The sequence below is a fragment of the Gopherus flavomarginatus genome, chromosome 9, assembly GCF_025201925.1.
Source record: "Gopherus flavomarginatus isolate rGopFla2 chromosome 9, rGopFla2.mat.asm, whole genome shotgun sequence".
In the NCBI taxonomy this organism is placed as follows: Eukaryota; Metazoa; Chordata; order Testudines; family Testudinidae; genus Gopherus; species Gopherus flavomarginatus.
Window position 1 is genome coordinate 54706965 of NC_066625.1, and position 16095 is coordinate 54723059.

The 16095-nt window shown below is 41.8% G+C and overlaps 1 protein-coding gene across 3 annotated transcripts in view; it reads right to left on the minus strand.

Moving 5' to 3' along the window:
* The window catches only part of SIN3A (SIN3 transcription regulator family member A), a 59022-nt gene that overhangs the window by 22774 nt on the left and 20153 nt on the right, over nt 1-16095 (minus strand). For 2 of the 3 annotated variants that reach the window (XM_050966975.1, XM_050966977.1), the window contains exons 2-10: nt 15561-15785; nt 12662-12838; nt 10420-10526; nt 9560-9836; nt 6338-6589; nt 5529-5681; nt 5049-5207; nt 3212-3301; nt 1433-1551 (exon numbers count right to left, since the gene is read on the minus strand). In XM_050966975.1, the coding sequence (XP_050822932.1) occupies nt 1433-1551; nt 3212-3301; nt 5049-5207; nt 5529-5681; nt 6338-6589; nt 9560-9836; nt 10420-10526; nt 12662-12838; nt 15561-15749 (1523 nt within the window). In that variant the 5' untranslated portion in view covers nt 15750-15785. The remainder of the gene's footprint in view (nt 1-1432; nt 1552-3211; nt 3302-5048; nt 5208-5528; nt 5682-6337; nt 6590-9559; nt 9837-10419; nt 10527-12661; nt 12839-15560; nt 15786-16095) is intronic. The other variant, XM_050966976.1, reaches the window with a different exon arrangement.

Below are 16095 nucleotides of genomic sequence, written 5' to 3' on the forward strand. Positions count from 1 at the left end.
AATCATGTCAAACATACTTAATATCCTTCTTTGACAGGGCAACAAGCCTTGTGGGGGGGGGGGGAGCAGTAGATGTGATGCATCTTGACGTTAGTAAAGCTTTTGATACTGTCACACATGACCTTCTCATAAACACACTAGGGAAACACAGCTTAGATGAACCTAGTAAAAGGTGGGTGCACAACTGGTTGGAAAAGTATACTCAGAGAGTACTCCTTCCTCAGCAGTCCTTTCCCATTTTATATTTGTGCAATTGATTATTTCTTCCAAAGTGTAGTACTTTGCATTTGTCTTTATTAAATTTAATCCTGTTTATTTCTAACCACTTCTTCAGTTTGTCAAGATCATTTTGAAGTCTAATTCTGTCCTCAAAAAAGCTCGCAACCCCTCCCAGTTGGTATCTTCCACAAACTTTATAAGTGCACACACTTTGCCATTTTCAAAATCATTTATGAAGATACTGAATAGAACCGGACCCAGGACTGATATCTTTGGGACCGCTCTCAATATCTCTTGCAGCTTGATTGTGAACCATTGATAACAAGACTGGGGACTGAACTAGATGGGTATGTTCTGTATCATAAAGTTAGGACAAAATTACTATATTTACTGGGGGAAATATTTCACAAATCGCAAAGCAAGAGGCTGCTAGGACACCATAGTTTGATCTTCTGAAGAAGAGCAAAAGGGCAAGTAATAACAGCCCCAATTCTGCACTCCTCTCAGCTGCCATTTCATTCTTTGGAGTCTCTAGGAAGCCACAAAGTTGCCTCTACCAGGAATTTCACCAGAAAGGGAAAATGGCAGTCATCAAATCAGGTGACAATGTGCAAGAAAAAACAGAATAAGAATGACTGTTCTTTTGCTTCAAAGAAGGACAGACAAGGAGAAGAATCTAAAATCTAATGCACTTTGAATTTATAAAATACCTATAAAGGATCTTGAAGTACAATTAGTGTTCCTTTTATCTTATAGGCCTGCTAATAGCATGTGGCACCTTGCAACCTACATTCATAATACAAAGTGTTCAGGCAGGGCTGGAGAAGACAGGAACCTCAGAGGTGACACATTTGGATCTCAGAGGTGAACTGGTATTAGCTCACTGCTGTAAGGGCAACTCCCTACCAGTTATTTTGTGAAAAGAATAAAGCAAGCAGCAGGGCACACAGATAAAGTAGTCAACACTAACGTTCCATCTCTGGTGCACACCCTTTGTGCTGTAGGTAGCTCAGGAAATCAGATGTCCAGTCAAACTATTGAAGCTTTGGAGTGCTGGGCAACAGAACCAATTGAATGTTCTCTTCTTTTAAATAGCCATGCAAGTCAGCATTTCCTTCCCAGAACCTGAACAAAAACAGACTAGATCCCCTAACATCACCCACTTCCAAGCACTGACCACATACAGAAATGGATTTGCTCATCCTCCACTTACCCCAAGAACGGAGAAACCAGCTGCACAAGCTCAGCCCGGGAGATCACCTCCTGATTAAAAATAACCAGGCAGCGAAGAAAATTTTCATATGCCTCCGTGCTACGTAGAGCCTTGCGGACCTTCCATATATATGGGAGGAAGAAAACAGTCAATACAGAGTTAAGAATGAGTGCAACTTAGACTCAATAGTGTGCTCTCAAGTGTTATCCTGAACAGATGAGGTTACTCACACAGCCAGAATCAGACAGACACTCTCTTTTAGACTTGGGAGTTTTATGCAATTGCATTTAAATACATTTCCCCTGCCCATGCACTACTACTGTGAACAGGTAAGGTATAAGAACCTCTGTAGAACAGAACAGAACATAAAAGTTAAACTGGGTCTCTGGTTCTCACTTGCACAGACCATGAGGCAAGAATGACGACTGATCCAAGGATGCCATTCTAATAGTGGACACCCTCCTACACCCAAAAGAGGTAAGCAATCAAGATGTTTGTGTCCACCCATAAGGAGAAGAGTAAAATATTGGACCACTGAGAAGAGTCTCAGTCAAAACTGGGTCATAGAACACTGCAAGCAGGGACTACAACAAGCTGTCTGCTGTTCTGCTTCTAGAACCAGATGTGACACACAGGTAATCCTCTACCCACTAGGGCAAACGGCAAGTCCAGGCAACAGAACAATTCACTGTAAACTAACAAACAGTAATCCCTGCTACAATAGTCACAACTGACTTTTCAGCTTGCATTATCACCACAAAGTGGTGTTTGTAACCCTCCTCTTCTCAGTTAGACACAGCTGAATCAGATTCTTTAGAACACTATTACCTTCTCACATAAGAACGATTTGCATCTACACATCAAATAGAGCAGCAGCATCATCAGGTTATTCATCATTGGGATTCAGACTGTATTGCAAGGATTTCTACATTTACTCAGGTTAATACCTCAGTATTTTCCAAGCAACATGTAGGCTTTTGGTTATCATTACCTGGCCTGAAAACTGGGCCATGTCCCAGGAGCCAGGATGGTGTCACTAGCACATGGATATACAGTTAAAATGATCATTTACCTGGGGTTACATGCTCTGCTCCATGCAATGGAGGAGAGGGAAAATTGTGGACACATCAGGGAAGAGGACAAGGGGCTACTTGGAGACATCCCATACTGCCTACCTGCCTCAGTCTAGTCCGTGTGGCCAGGAGATGTGGCAAGAAATAGGTAACAACTCCACAACATGGTATGTTACCACTCAGGAAAATGTAGCTTACAATGCAACTGACTCATTTAAGCAAAGTTCCCACATTTCATGCAGTTGGACAGGGGAAGAGAATGGAAAGAGTGGCAGTATCAACACAAGGTAGGCCAGTCATGTCACCAGTAGCATAGGGGGCCTGGAGTGACAGGAGATAAATGTGAACCATGAACAAAAAAGCCTTTTCTTGCAGATTTTTGTCTTCCGTGAGAATTGGCAGCCACAACCCTCAACAATTACGCTCTGCTGCTAACTCTACCTCCCCAGAGAGCACGAAGCTGTGGATCAAAGACAGCTGAAGAGCCAGAGATGGACTTTAGGGGCAGGGACATGCACAGATTTTTTAAAAATTAATATATATCAGATGTAAAGACCAGCTGATGGCACATGTAGTTAAAAGATGACAGAAGTGTCATTCTGGAGACACCACCAGACTTCGCTGTGTATACTCACACTGGAAAACCAATTTGCTCTGAGCATGAATCAGATGCGCAAAACTGTCTATTCAGAATTTCATTACTCACCTTCTCAAAGAACAGAGATTCTGTCCCCACCCCATGTTTGCTGGCTTCTGCCAATGACTGGTCCTTTAAACCAAGCAGCTTTGGTTTCTTCTGCAAAAAGCAAAAGTAAAACCACAAAAAAGATTAAAATATGCAGTAACAAAGTTTTGCACATCTATCATGCCAGGGCATGTGTTTCAACTTCCCTGACACCCCATGTACAGTACACCATTGCTATAATACCTTTCATTATTACAAACCTTTGGCTATCACGAACCTGGTTCTCGGAGCCCAAGTGCAGTACAATACTGTACTGTATTCAAAACAAAACAAAAACATTTTGCATATGCCTGCACAGTTTTTATCCAGCCTCATATGTTGAGCCCAAGGGCAGAAACTAAGCAGTGGGCCCCTACCTCACCTCCCCTCTACTCGGGCTGAAATCCAGAATCTCAGCCCCACCACTTGGGGCTGAAAGCCCAGAGCCCCAGCCCCCATTCATTTTGATTGTCTTTTTGCTATAACAACCCCTGGCTAATGAACAAAAGGCTTGGATCCCGACAGGTTTGTTATAGCGAGAATGTACTATACTTTCAAATAGAGCAGTCAACATCAAGTTTTTAGGAGAATTATATTTGAGTTTCTACAGGTATCCCAAAATCAAAATATTCACTTTGCTCCCCTCTTTGTTTCCCCTGAACTTTGAATAATTGCTTTCCCCACATTCCTATTTCATGGGGGGGTGGGGGCTTTATTTTTCACTAGCAGCAAAACTTCAAATAATGTTTCATCATCAAGTCACTTGCAACAGTCATTGAACAGAATATACCTCAATATATTAGTTCTGTACTTAACAACAACAACAACAACAAACTTCTTTTGATTTCTGCCAGAATCTCTCCCACTCCAATCCTGCACCTCCCCATAGTTTCTGCATTTCTTTGCTCTCTTCTTTTGTTTGTTCCCAGGGTCTTCAAGGATCCCTCCCTCCCACAGATGCACATCTCATTCTCAGAGGATTGCTGGAAGCGGACCATTATTATTATTTGCTCCGTCATTCTGGAGGCAAGTGAGATTAAATTACTAGAGAGATGGATGCTGTTCCTTTCCTTTACAAAGAAAAATGCAGAGGTCTGGGATCACTGGATAAGACTACCAGCACAGGGAGAAAAGAGGCCAACTTGACCCTTACAACCTCAATACCCAAACACTAGACCACTTTGCCATTTCTGTTTCATTGCAAAGCCCTATCCACCCAGAAACTCTGGTTTGGCTAACAGAGCATAGACTCATCAGAACTCTCAAATTACCTTTATCATGGGAAGAACAGACAAGAGCCCAATGTACCTGCACTGAGTTTCGATTTAATGCAACCCCTGTGATACACAGTAACTAGTCCCCTCTTTTACTTCCCCAAATGCCTTGAGAACAGCATTGCAAGCTTTTTAGACAACCTGTCACTTAGTCAAATTTACTGAGGCTTCTCCCTATCTACTCCCTCCAAATGCTGCTTCATTAAATAAAACAATATAATCAATAAACATATCACTGTGTATTCTCTAGCAACATATGAGAAGAAACCTAGCACTGTTCCTCTTTCTCCACTGGTAACTACTGCCACGCTCACATATGCTGCATCTAAGTCTCTAGCCCTCTTTGTATGGATACTACTAAATCCTGTACTTAAAGGGTCTAACCAGAAGCCTGGGCAGGTCTCCTTCACTCTCAATCTAGTCATAACATGGACTGTGAGCCTCAATACAAACAAGTACGTAAAGTGCATTCTATTCTGTGTCCTCAATTTTCACTCATTACCATTACTTCCTGGAGAAAAGCTGTGAACTATGCATGTTCTCACCTTCACTGGTGGGGTTCCTCCAGTTCCTGAGTGCCGTCTGATTTGACAGCCATTTTGGTTGGGTCTTTGTTGCTTGTTGTTGAGCTGGGGTTTCTTGACTGTTCCACCATGGTCATTTCTCACCGACTCCACTTTCTCTGCAGTTGTCTTGCTTAACAACTTATTTAAAAAAAAATCCACAAGACTATTAGTGATGTGAACTTCTGGTGCTGGGGCAAAGGTGCATGTGAAACCCCATCACCTTAGCTGTAGCTGACCAGTGTATTTTACAGCAGTGATTATAGTCCTAGAACAGGTCTTTAAGGCACAGGAGTCACATTTAAGATTTGTCAGAGGCTGTATTCCTTGCCCTCTTTTCCACATGTGCAATGAAAGACTGTTTGAAAATACACTTAGCAAACAGGAAAGCAGTGCACTTTTCTGACTCAGTTTTCTTGCATAGCCAGCTTTCTACCAACTAATTAGCAAGGTTGAACTCACCACAGAGCTGTTAGCATCTGGCAGGAACTGCCCAAACTCAGAGAGTAAATCCTCCTGGTTCTTGAAGAGGCGTGCCACCTGTGCATACACCTCCTGCTCTGTCAAAGCTGGTGTGTAGTTACCACCTGCCTCCTTGGCATTCCGCTGCTCTTTCTGTCACAGGAACGGGAATGTGTGAGAGCAAAGGAAACAAGAACCATTACAGCTGCTTTCCCTAGTTTCTGCTTTTCTTTCTCTAGGGAGCAATACTTAATGCAACTCAAAACATTCATCCCTGAGCTGAGTTTATGTTTGTTGCTCCTGTATTGCTAACTGGAAAATTGCAACCAAAAGAAAAATTGAGGATGGTGGCTGGCAGCTCCTCTGAAAACAAAGAGTCATTCCAAATGCTCAGGGGGCAATCATCAACTGACAGGGTACCGATGCCGCCTAGCTTGTTCTCTCTCCTTCACATTACTGTATGTAGATGCATTATATGCATCACTCCTCTATGTCCCAGGTTCATACAACGTTTGCGTTTAAAAATACTGCTCACTATTTCAGATAATTGTAGCTACAGGCAAATGCTGATTTGGCACTGTTAACTCATGCAAAGTTAAACTGGTTTGAAATTCACAAGTTCCCCCCCGCCCCTCCCCAAGCTAACTGTTTACTACTTGAAATCCCTAAGTATGTCAATCTTCCGCGTAGCCCCTTCAAATATACAATACAGATGTAAGTTAATTTTCTATGGTAAGGCATAACACACACATTTATACACACTCAAAAGCACCTGCATGGGTAGTGCATGTATACAGAGTTCCACAAACCTGATATGTGTGGAGGATCTCCAGGAAGGCCTTATAGATGTCTGGCTGTCCCTGGAACCGATTCTTGATCTTGTTGACATAGTTGATGGCATGATTAAACTCAACCGGCTGATTGTTCTGCAGGGACGGTGTGGTTCCAAGAGAGATTGTCACAGGTGTATGAGGCTGCACAGGTGGAGAGCGTGGTGATGCATATGGAGGAATTGGGGGAGTCTGCTGGCTGGCTGGCGTATGTGCCTGCAATTGCGATGGCTGAGAAGAAAAGGGACATTTAGTTTTGTCTTAAGAGATTTGTGTTGCAGTAGTTTATTTCATTCAGATCAAATCCTAGGAAGAGAACAAGTAGTATTAGAACTCAACAAAAGTCAGTCGCATACAATAACCCGGTGGGGGGCAGGGGAGGAGATGTTCCCACAACTGATGCCAACAGCAAAGCACCATGCACAGGGTACCTCTGAGATGGAAGCTCTCAGTCTACCCAAGATACTTTGGTTTGACCAATGGAGAGGCTGAGTAGGCTGGACATACCCTGATGATACTAATGCCCAGTGAAATAGCCTCACCCATATGTTTTAGCGCTAGGATTTGTGGCATGCTCATTTCTTGGTGTACTTAACTCCACAGCTGGGAGTGTTACAGCAAATTTTTTTTTTTTTACACTGAAGGAAATGGAAGAGAAAAGGGACTAACACTAAAACTAAGTGTACGTTGTCTATCTTAACAATAAGCAGCTCATCCACACAAGAAAATTTCCTAACAGTTGATCCTGGATGGAATTTTATTTTTATTTTCAAAAACTGATTCTGAATATTAACGGATGTACTGAATAAATACATATAATTTAAACAAAGGAAAACTAACTTAGGATGTGACAATCATCTAAAGAACTGATACAAAGCATTCTCTGGTTTACCAAGTAAGACCTCACCTTTCAAGCAGTGAGGAAACATATATTGATATTACAGAGCAACTCGATTTTAGCTGAGCCATTTTTGTCTCTTCATATTTCAAATTAACAGGAACCAAACTGCAAAGACTTAGATTGCTCCATGGTGGCTAGTTATGGTCTCCATTATGAAGGTATCCTGTACTCCATAAAGCCAGGAAACTGCATCTGAAGATACTTTCCTTTTCCAATATTCAGTTAGAAGTCACAAAACTGACACGACCAAATATGAAAATCAGTTTAGGATTTTAAAATTTGGTTGCTACTCTTTAGTGGGAGGCTCAATAAAATCACAGAAGGGTCTAGCGCCAACTTGGAGCTGGTAATTTTCATTGCAACTGAAAATACTTCACCCTCCACTGCCTTCCAATATGCATCAAAGCTATATTTTGGAGACGAAGGTTGCCCTAAGCCTCCCATTATAGCACCTTGTTTTCAGTTGCTTATAACTTTGCCAAACTAACTCTTCAAGCTCAAGTTTCTTATGCCTGGCATCTGCCTCAGGCTGAAGTTTCAGCATAAACAGTTCAGCTAGTTCTGAGGAGATCAAGGAACAGCATGTTTTGCCAATGCTAAAACAAACGCTTACAACAATTTCATTGAGACGCTCTAGGGCTTCCACGCTTTGGAGCAGGGACTTGAAATCTGAGACTTTCTAACTTTTGAATGCTTGACTTTGCAACCAACCTTAATGTTCTGGGTGTGTCATTTTTATATAAAGGCAGAAGAGAACTACCATTAGTTCATCACTCTGAGGGTCTATTAATTGTCAGAGAATCCTGCTGCATGCTAACAGTATTGGAGAAAGGGAAGGTTATGGTCATCTAGTCTGGCTTCCAGCATAACACAGGACATAGGATTTCACCAGTGACTCCTGCATTAAGTCCATAATTTCTGGTTGAGCTAGAGTGCATGTTTAGAAAGACACCCAAACTTGATTAAAAAGACTTCAAGAGAAGAAGAATCCACCATGTCCCTAGGCAAATTGTTCCAGTGGTTAATTACCCCAACTGTTAAAATTCTACATGACAGATACAAAGGTGAGTAAGGTAATATCTTTTATTGGACCACTTTCTGTTGGTGGAAGGGACAAGTTTTCAAGCTTCATAGAGTTCTCTTCCTCGGGTCATATGAGAGTTCTGTGAAGCTGAAAAGCTTGTCCCTTCCACCAGCAGAAGTTGGTCCAATAAAAGATATTATTTCATCCACCTTGTTTCTCTGATATCTGGGGACCAACACAGCTACAACACTGCAAATAACATGGAAAATTCTACATGAGAGTTTCATACAGCTGACAACCCTTCCATCAAGGTTTGTTTCTTAGCAGAAAACAAAAGGACTGCAGGGGAATATCAAGAAGTCCTCACTGTTCAATGCTTATCTAATGTTTTATCAGGGCTCCAGATCAACTGCAACTAAGCTAACTAAAAAAGGCACTTATTCTGGGCCTACCAGACCATCCTCGGATAGTGGCCTCTACCACATTTTGTTAGAGGCTCTGGGTATCTTTCTTCCCCCAAATAAGTGCATAACATTGGCTTGCATCTCCTTTAGTAGTCTCCAATGGAGAGGTTTGAAATAATTTATTGATTTTGGATAGCAAGTTCATTTTTCAATCAAAGCAATATTTCCAAACTAATTAGTGAGTTTTTTCTTTTCTTTTTTAAAGTAAAAGCTTTTAAGAAAGGAAACTAAGCTGGAGCCAAAGAGACTATTTAGGCAAGGAGCACAAACTAGGGTTTTGAGATGCTACAGTAACAAAAATGGAGTCACCACTTCATACCTGAATTTGCCTGCTCCAAAACTAAAATTAAAAAAAGGAGTTTCTGAAGTTTTGGACCAAATTCATCACTTCAGATTCCATCTAAAATTTACTTTACATCCTAAGACTTCTCCAAAGTCGGCAATTTCCTGAACAATTCTGTTGAATCATTTATATTCACATGTGGTCCTTTTCATTGTGCTGGCAGTTGAGTGATTATTTTCACACTCATATCATATCACCAGGCAATCTGACCACTCTCCAGAGATAGGATGATCACTCATGGAGACCATCATTCACATGCACACTCACAGCTGCTGCTGCGGAGCCAAACTGGTACATGTTTACTGTAGTTTTCATGGATGTGAAAAAGCTGCAGAAGTGATTTTACAGATATTTCAGTTTTTACATTTCCTTTGACGAAATGTTAAGCCTTTTGCAATCTTTAGTTCCCTACCATTTCTAAAGAGGGACTAGGTGTTTCACTCTGCCTGTGGTATCCGAAGCCTCTCACCTTGCTGATTTTGGCAGGTGGTGGCTGTGGTGCAGGCTGTGCTGGAGTTGGGGTTGACTGTGCTGAAGGTTGGGATTGATGCTGAGGCTGCGGCTGCGGCTGGAGGCCATGAGTGGGGATCTGGTGAACCTGCCCTGGTGTTGTCACATTCACCATATCATTAGTCTGCACCTCAATTTTGTAGCCAGGTGGCAAGAAGGTATTGAAGCCCATGATCAAGTCAGGGTGACCTTTGAAGAGCTGAGACACGCGGCTGATCACCCCTGGAGTGTCAATACTGAAAAGAAACAAGAAGATAGAAAGGTCAGAGATCTTGCAAAGGGCTCTCACTGGCAAATCAGGAACTCCACACAACAGAACTTTACTTTCCACTCAAATTTTTATCTAGCCATCATTAGCCTGCAACAAAGCCAGGAAACCAGACAAAACTGATTATTATTCATGTATTATTTAACTTGGCTGTAACGTAAGAACAATTTTATTTGTCCATATATCACTAACTCAATGTGATTTGGTCACAAGTCTGACCGCTCTGCAGCTACTGGCCAGCAGACAACCAAATGAATCAGCTGTAAGAACTGAACCTGTGAACTCCAACTCTCTAAGCAGAGATTTGGCACAAATGAAAGGATCCGCTTGGGCTCCAGAATGGAAAATACTGATCAACACTGCACTTCCCAGGACTTTCCAACCAGCAGCACGGATGGAACAAACAGGAGGAAAAGGACTCTAGAGATTATCAAGAGATGGATAATCTCCAAAGTGGAAAGTGCTAACCATCTCTTGCTCGCATCTCCCACACACACATGCGCATGCACACGCACACTCTAATATGAGGAAAGCAGAACATAAGTTGTTACCTTTGAGACTTAAATTCCTTCATTATATCCAGGAAATCATTGTAGACCTGAGGCTGACTACCAAACTGCAGCTTCACCTGGTCAAGGTAAGACAGTGCATCCTCCACCTGTGAGCAAAATAAAGGAGCTAAAAATATACCTCAGAGAAAAGTGGGTGCCCACTCTTGCGCATGAACACACATTTGAAAAGGCACCTGCCTACAGTAAACCACTAAGAGTAGGTAATCAGGTAGCAGCCGGGTCATAACATTGGCTAGTTTATAATCAGTGCTCCCTGACCATTTGACACAGTCACATTCTATTGCTGGGCTCGCAATGGAAAGATCTTGGTATTTTTCTGTGATGATGCAATGTATGCATCAGCAGAAATAGTCCCAGTAACACACTTCAAAGTAACCATTTCATCACTGGCTGGGGTGATTGTTAGTAAAAACTCAGAGCTGGACATGCATTATTTTTCCTACATTTTTTGTGGAAATTAAAAATAAACATGGTGGGGGACCCTAGAAGGAAATTCCACGTATTAGTCCTGCCTGGTACATACTTGCACTTTTTTTTTTTATTTTTTTATTTTTAAAAAGCCAGACATTTCAATTTGGCTCATAAGGATTTGAAAAATGCTAACCGTGGATGTTAACTCTGATGTACCTCAAATAGCAAGAAGACCATGTGGAAACTTAATTTCTATTTATGAAGTGTCCATGCCCATATGTCTGATTTTCAGGAGGTGCTGTTTGAGCAACCACAGCCCTCAGTGAGAATTCTGGCTGCTTCTTATGTCTGAAAGTCAGGCTACAAATGAATATACTGTAAGAACCATTCATCCCTCACTTTGCTTATTACCAGATTGTCTGGAGGTATGAAAGCTCTACATGCAATAGAAGCCTTCTGGAATAATATCTGAAACTGTCACTGGACTTGTTCCTGTTCTATTGTATGTGAAATACTGAGTTAATTAAAAAGCTAATTAAAAGAGTTTTTAACCCATATTCATCTAAAGTCTGATCTTGAACCATCAGATGTTTTGCCATTGATTTCAAAAGGAGCAGAATCCGATCACAGAATATGGGAAAGTAGGTCCCCTGGAAAGTAAGCACTCTGTTGCTGTGTTTACTGTTTTAAAATGTGGGAGCAACGAAAGACACTTCAATATGTTTTCCAAAAGAGAGGAGTAAGAAATAGACATAGAATCATATACATGTGTTCTTACTACAGCTGATCTGAATTTAAACACTTCAATGTGTTATTGGGGAGGGGGGGAAGTGTTTAAGGGAAATTATTGCAAACAGTGTAAGAACAGAGCCTTGCTCACTCCCAAGCATCTCCTCCACGCCCACCCACGCAAAGCAACACATTCAGAAAAGCTTCTAGATGCTGTGGTAGCTTAACCTTTTCACACATGGGCTCTGCATTAAAGCCCCTTGGTCCCCCTTCTTTCCTCTCCAAACCTGTTGATTAGAATTCCAGATTTCATGATTTTGCTACAGCATTTGAAAAGAAAATGCATTAACGGAGGCAGGAGGGGGAGTCTTTGGCTTACACAGTCTAACTCCCCTTCTTCATACTGAAATACTAACAGTGTATAGGGCCAGCTTTCAAGTCATGAATTCCAGGCTTCTGTGGCTCATCAGGAAAGCTTTTAACAGGCAGTCCAACTGGCTCTTCTGGGAGGCTGGTATTACATATGCAATAGCCAAGGGCCCCAGATTACCCCCAAACTTCTGGCACAGGCCTCAGAAACTGCTGCCTGCTCTGCAGCAGCACAACACAAACAGAAGTCGATAGCTTTAAAGATTTTATTGAATGAATATACAGTACTTCAATACTTACTTTTGACATTCAATAAAATGTGATTTTTCCATTCATTTAGGCTGCTACACAAACTGAAGCTAACCACAGAGTTTACCAGGTCACAGACGTCAGGGGTTTTGCTGATGAACATTGGTACAGCACAGACTACATGGAACTCTGTATTACCTACGCATACTGCTAATGCCAGACTCCTTGGGTTTGTTCTGAACACCATGCCAAAGGCCAAGTTCCAACACCCACCAAGTCATCCATAAACCTAGTCTAACCACCCTTCATTACAAAAACATTATTACAAAATCAGCAACTATTACCTGAGATATCTCATCCAGTTAGATCAGACACCTGTGCAGATGAAACCACCACCAACTAAGCAGATGTTGCCCTTCAAAACACCCATTTTACAGAATGATAAATTGGAGCTTGGTGTTACCTTAAGCCTCTGGAACTGCTGCTGCCCCTGCACTGGTGCTGCTGGAGGGGTCGGGTGAGCATGACTCTGCACCACCTGGCTTCCATGAGGCTGCACTGGTGTGGTGTGATGATGTCCGCTATGGACGGTCGCTATAGCAGGACCATGACTGCCTGAGCTCTGTGGCACAGCCGACACCTGGGGAAGGAAGATAAGAAAGCAGCTGGGGGTTAGGGCTTTATCTGTTCTTGGAAATTCCCCACTGGAAAAACTGTGTACACTAACAATTCATGCTTCAATGAGGACATGGACTTACACTGCGCCTTTCATCAGGGCGCAACCCTCACAGTACTGAAATGCATCCACTTCTGTGGTGAAACAACTACTGCTTATTGTGAAGCTAGTTTAAAAGCAACCTCAAATCCTATCCATTCCTGAATGCACAGATGCTGCATGAATTTCATCTGGTAACTATCTGTAAAATGGGTATAATAACCTTTATCCAATTCCTTGGGTAGCTGTGCACTGTAGCTATTTATAAATAAATGCTTCAATATCTCTGGATGAAAAAATACAAAACTACAATTTTGAATTGGCAGAATGTCACCAAGTCTGTACTTTCACCATATCACCAAGACTAACAGACTTATTCATTAAAAGCATTTTGGGCTCTTTAACCATGACCTGCAGAAAGGAAAAAAAAATGGCTGCTCTCTTTCATTTTCTCTGATTTACAAAGGCCTTGAAGATTTTTTTCAGAAGTACAAAAGGTGGGAACCCTCTCTGCGTTTATGATAGAAATTCAGGTCTTGTCCAGCCTGAAAAGCTCTCTGGTGACTGGAGGACTAGTGATGTGAGACTGATTTTCAGGCAGATTTGGACAAATTTATCAGTGCAATTGTATGATCGGGGTTACTTTTGATGGTAGGGGGTCAACAGCCCCAAGGCTAACATTTGGTTTATGTTTTACATTCCTAAAAAGCTCACATTTCAGGGTTTCAGCCAGCAACTGGCAAGAAGGATTCTCTTCCTCACATGTATTCTGGCAGGTTTTTTTTTTATCTCATTCCTTTGACATATCAGAAATGGTCATGGCTGGAGATGGGACATTTGGCGGGTGGCCAGGGCTCCAAAGGTGGCACTAAGTATTCCCTCTCAGCTACTTGGCTGGCTGATTCTTGTTCACATGCTCAAGGTCCATCTGATCACCGAATGTGGGGTCAGGAAGGAATTTTCTCCCAGGTCAGAATGGCAGTGACCTTGGGGGGGTTTCACCTTCCTCTGCAGCGTGTAAGTGTGGGTCACTTGCCAGTATTTTCTGGGTCTCTCTCACTTAAGCATTTCCCTGCCATCTTAGGGGCCCACAGGCATTGGTGCACCTAGGTCCCTCCTATTCTCTGTCCATGGATCACAACGTTCTAGTCTCCTGTGGGCTGCAATAACTTTGGTCTCATTTCAGTTGTTGTGTTTAGCGTGCATGCGCTGGGTAGGGCTGACGGCCTGTGAGATACAGAAGGTCAGACTAGATGATCTGGTGGTCCCTTCTGCCCTTAAACTCTGATTCTATGATACAGAAACAAAACCAGAGTTTGACTATTACCACCTATTTAATGGCACAATGACAAACATTTTGGATATAGAAAGCCCTTGTTAAAGATTCAACACCACAGTTCTTCAACTTAGGTGTTAGAACTCTCAATTAATATCCTTTGGACCCCCCAGAGATCCTCCAGCAAAAACGTGGGAAGACCCAAACTTGATGATTACCTTTAGAAAAATCCGGAAATACAAGCAGAACAAACTCTTTTGAACATGCGCTTTTCAGCCTTCTTTATACATCATAAACATGCAAAGAGTTCCATTTAAAAATTCTTTAATGAATAGTTAGCTTGTTTTTTTTTAAATTTAAAAGAATCCAGTTTTTTAATAGAGCACTTGCTTCAAACAAAACAAAAACAAGCAAGGTTTTTTGGTCCCTCATTCACATTTAGAAGACTCTTAAGAAGGCCTGAGAGCAACATCAAACTTACCTGGGCCAACTCTCCAAACCTCTATCCCCATCTCTGAGTACATGCCTGCCTGATGTTGCTGTTAGTAGTGAACATCCTTTTGAAGAGCCTGGGGTAGCCTGTGCACATGAGTTGCTCCCCAAGCCAGCGCATGAGATGGGAAGTGCAACTGACCAGCAACAAAACCAAGGCAAGGATGATAGAGTGCTGGCAAAAGCTAAATAAACACTGGGAAAAATAGAGGACAAATACTTCTCTCTAGTGTTTCATTTACAGAAATCTTACATGCTATTAGATTAAGTAGCACAAATTTTTCAGATGACGTGATTTTCAAATTGGCAATGTTCCTTTAATAAGCACAAAGTCAGGAGCTCAAAAGGAAGAATGCCATCTAATCAATCACCTGCATCACTTCCCGCTGTACCTGGATTTTCCCTGGAAGTCTCCTATCCAAGTATTGATTCAATCCAGTCTTGCTGAGTTTATGAGCTGAAAAGATCACAGCAAAAGGCTGACTGGCTGCAGGACAAACTATCCTACTTAAAAGGGGGAAAAAAACCCATTTACTGGCCTATTTCTGAATAGGAGATAATTCAGAGATCAGGACACAAGGGTACCCAATCTAGGCCTTAACAAGGTACTTAAGCACATACCTAATTTTGAGCTTGTGATCAGCTGCCACTAAAATCATGGGACTTAAAGCAAGTGCTTAAAATCAGGCACATGCTTAAATATACTGTTAAATTGGGGTCTTAAATTAAGAGGCCATTGTTGGCAAAAAAATAATTCCTGTCACATGTAGAACCCCACCAGAGATTATTAAACATGCATCTTGCATTGTATGGTCATTGCTGTTCACACAAAGAGATTGAATTAATCTCTGGTTCACACTATGTAACAAGTGAACATACCTGGTAGCTGGGCGTTACGGAGTACTGAATTCCAGTGGCAGACTGCATGGTCTCCGAAACCGCCTCATATACAGGAGGTGCTGGGGCAAGCACACGGTGCTGGTGTTGGAAAGCTTCTGTGCTGCTGGTGATACGTCTCTGCTGTGACGTGTACACCGGTGACTCCTGCTCATCCAATCGCCGCTTCATTCTGAACTCATGCTCAGGGAAGCACTACAAAACCTGCTAAAACAGTTCAATTAACAAACAAATGATTAATCATTCTCCCTTAATGAATATGATGTTGAGCTCATCAACAGGAGGCATAGCATAAGTAAGGCACGTTTCTGGGCATCCATTTAACTTAATTATTTCTTGGATAATTTTTTGTGACAAGGGATGGGCATTTGGAATCAGGATTAATTTTTTCAGGTAAAAGAGTAAAATTGCATTTTTTTAGATAATAGCCTGTTTTAAAATTCAAATATTCAGGCTGAAAGTAGAAGTTGATAATTTCTTCAACAAACTGAAGTACATTTCTAATTTGAACATTGTT